At 63.4% G+C, this 1,000-nt stretch overlaps 2 protein-coding genes across 2 annotated transcripts in view; one reads left to right on the plus strand and one right to left on the minus strand.

The window, feature by feature from the left end:
- Positions 1-65: 65 nt before the first annotated feature.
- Positions 66-225, plus strand: DDIT3 (DNA-damage-inducible transcript 3; the record flags this gene model as incomplete). Its single annotated transcript, XM_010160892.1, has 1 exon — positions 66-225. A coding segment is annotated over one exon (160 nt), but the record flags the coding sequence as incomplete, so codon positions are not given.
- A 241-nt stretch (positions 226-466) lies between these two features.
- Positions 467-1,000, minus strand: part of MARS (methionyl-tRNA synthetase) — a gene marked incomplete at its 5' end in the record, with an annotated part of 4,450 nt that continues 3,916 nt past the window's right edge. Inside the window, 2 exons of the mRNA XM_010160893.1 lie at positions 467-619; positions 722-811. Of these exons, the coding sequence (XP_010159195.1) occupies positions 467-619; positions 722-811 (243 nt within the window). The remainder of the gene's footprint in view (positions 620-721; positions 812-1,000) is intronic.

Below are 1,000 nucleotides of genomic sequence, written 5' to 3' on the forward strand. Positions count from 1 at the left end.
GGCACGGAGGCAGCAGCAGGGCGTGGGGTGAAGAGGAAGAGATGCAGCGTCACGGTGGCAAGCAGGGAGCTGGCCAAGTGCCGGGAGCGTGCCAACGAGCAGCGGGTGCTGGAGCTGACCGCCCACAACGAGCAGCTCCGCAGAGAGATCCAGCGGCTCAGCACAGAGGTGGAGCGCACGCGGACGGCCCTCATCGACCGCATTGTGAACCTCCGCCGCGTTTAAGCGCCGCAGCCGCCCTGCAGCCGGTGGGGCGAGACTCTGCTGCCCCTGCGGACCTGGGGGGGCAGCCCTGAACTGGAGGGACACTGCCCCACTGGCACAGACTGATGCTGTGGGGAGGGCACTGCTTCTGTGCATGATTGTGTAGTCTTTGTGTTTTATTACATGCGTGTACCCACCCATACAGCCTGGTCGAGTCGCTGGGTGGCACTGGGACCGCTCCCCAGCACAGCAGGGCAAGGTGTTACTTTTTCTGCTTTCCCTTGGGCACAAGGACTTCAGGACTTCTGCCCTCTGCTAGTGCCAGCTGCTTCTTCAGCTCCAGCAGCTTGGCCACCTCCACAGCAACCTGGGCCTTCTCTGCCTTGTTGGCCTTCAGCTGCCGAATGTGGTTGCCCTGGGGCCGGTGCAGGAGGCTGATGAGGTCTTGCGGGGGGGGACGGGGGGGCAGGCCCTAAAGGCAAGACAGGGCCAGGCAGCCCCCACACCCACCACTCACCTGTTTGGCCACCTCCTCTGTCAGCTGCATGACCAGCTGGGGGTCACCTGGGGCTGGAGGGGGGGCTGAGGCTGGAGGAGTTGGTTTGGCCTGCGGAAGGACAGAAAAGTGGTCTGAGCCCTGATCCCAGCCCTCGGGGTCAGAGCTCTGCACCCACCCACCCTCCTAACCCCTGAGGCAGTGCCTAGGAGGTACCTGGGGCTCTACAGTAAGATCTTCAGGCTGGGAAAGGAGAGACAGCAAGTGAGGAGGAACAAGCTGGAGAGACTGGGAGATGCT

Source organism: Eurypyga helias, unplaced genomic scaffold (genome assembly GCF_000690775.1).
Source record: "Eurypyga helias isolate BGI_N326 unplaced genomic scaffold, ASM69077v1 scaffold41261, whole genome shotgun sequence".
Lineage (NCBI taxonomy): Eukaryota > Metazoa > Chordata > Aves > Eurypygiformes > Eurypygidae > Eurypyga > Eurypyga helias.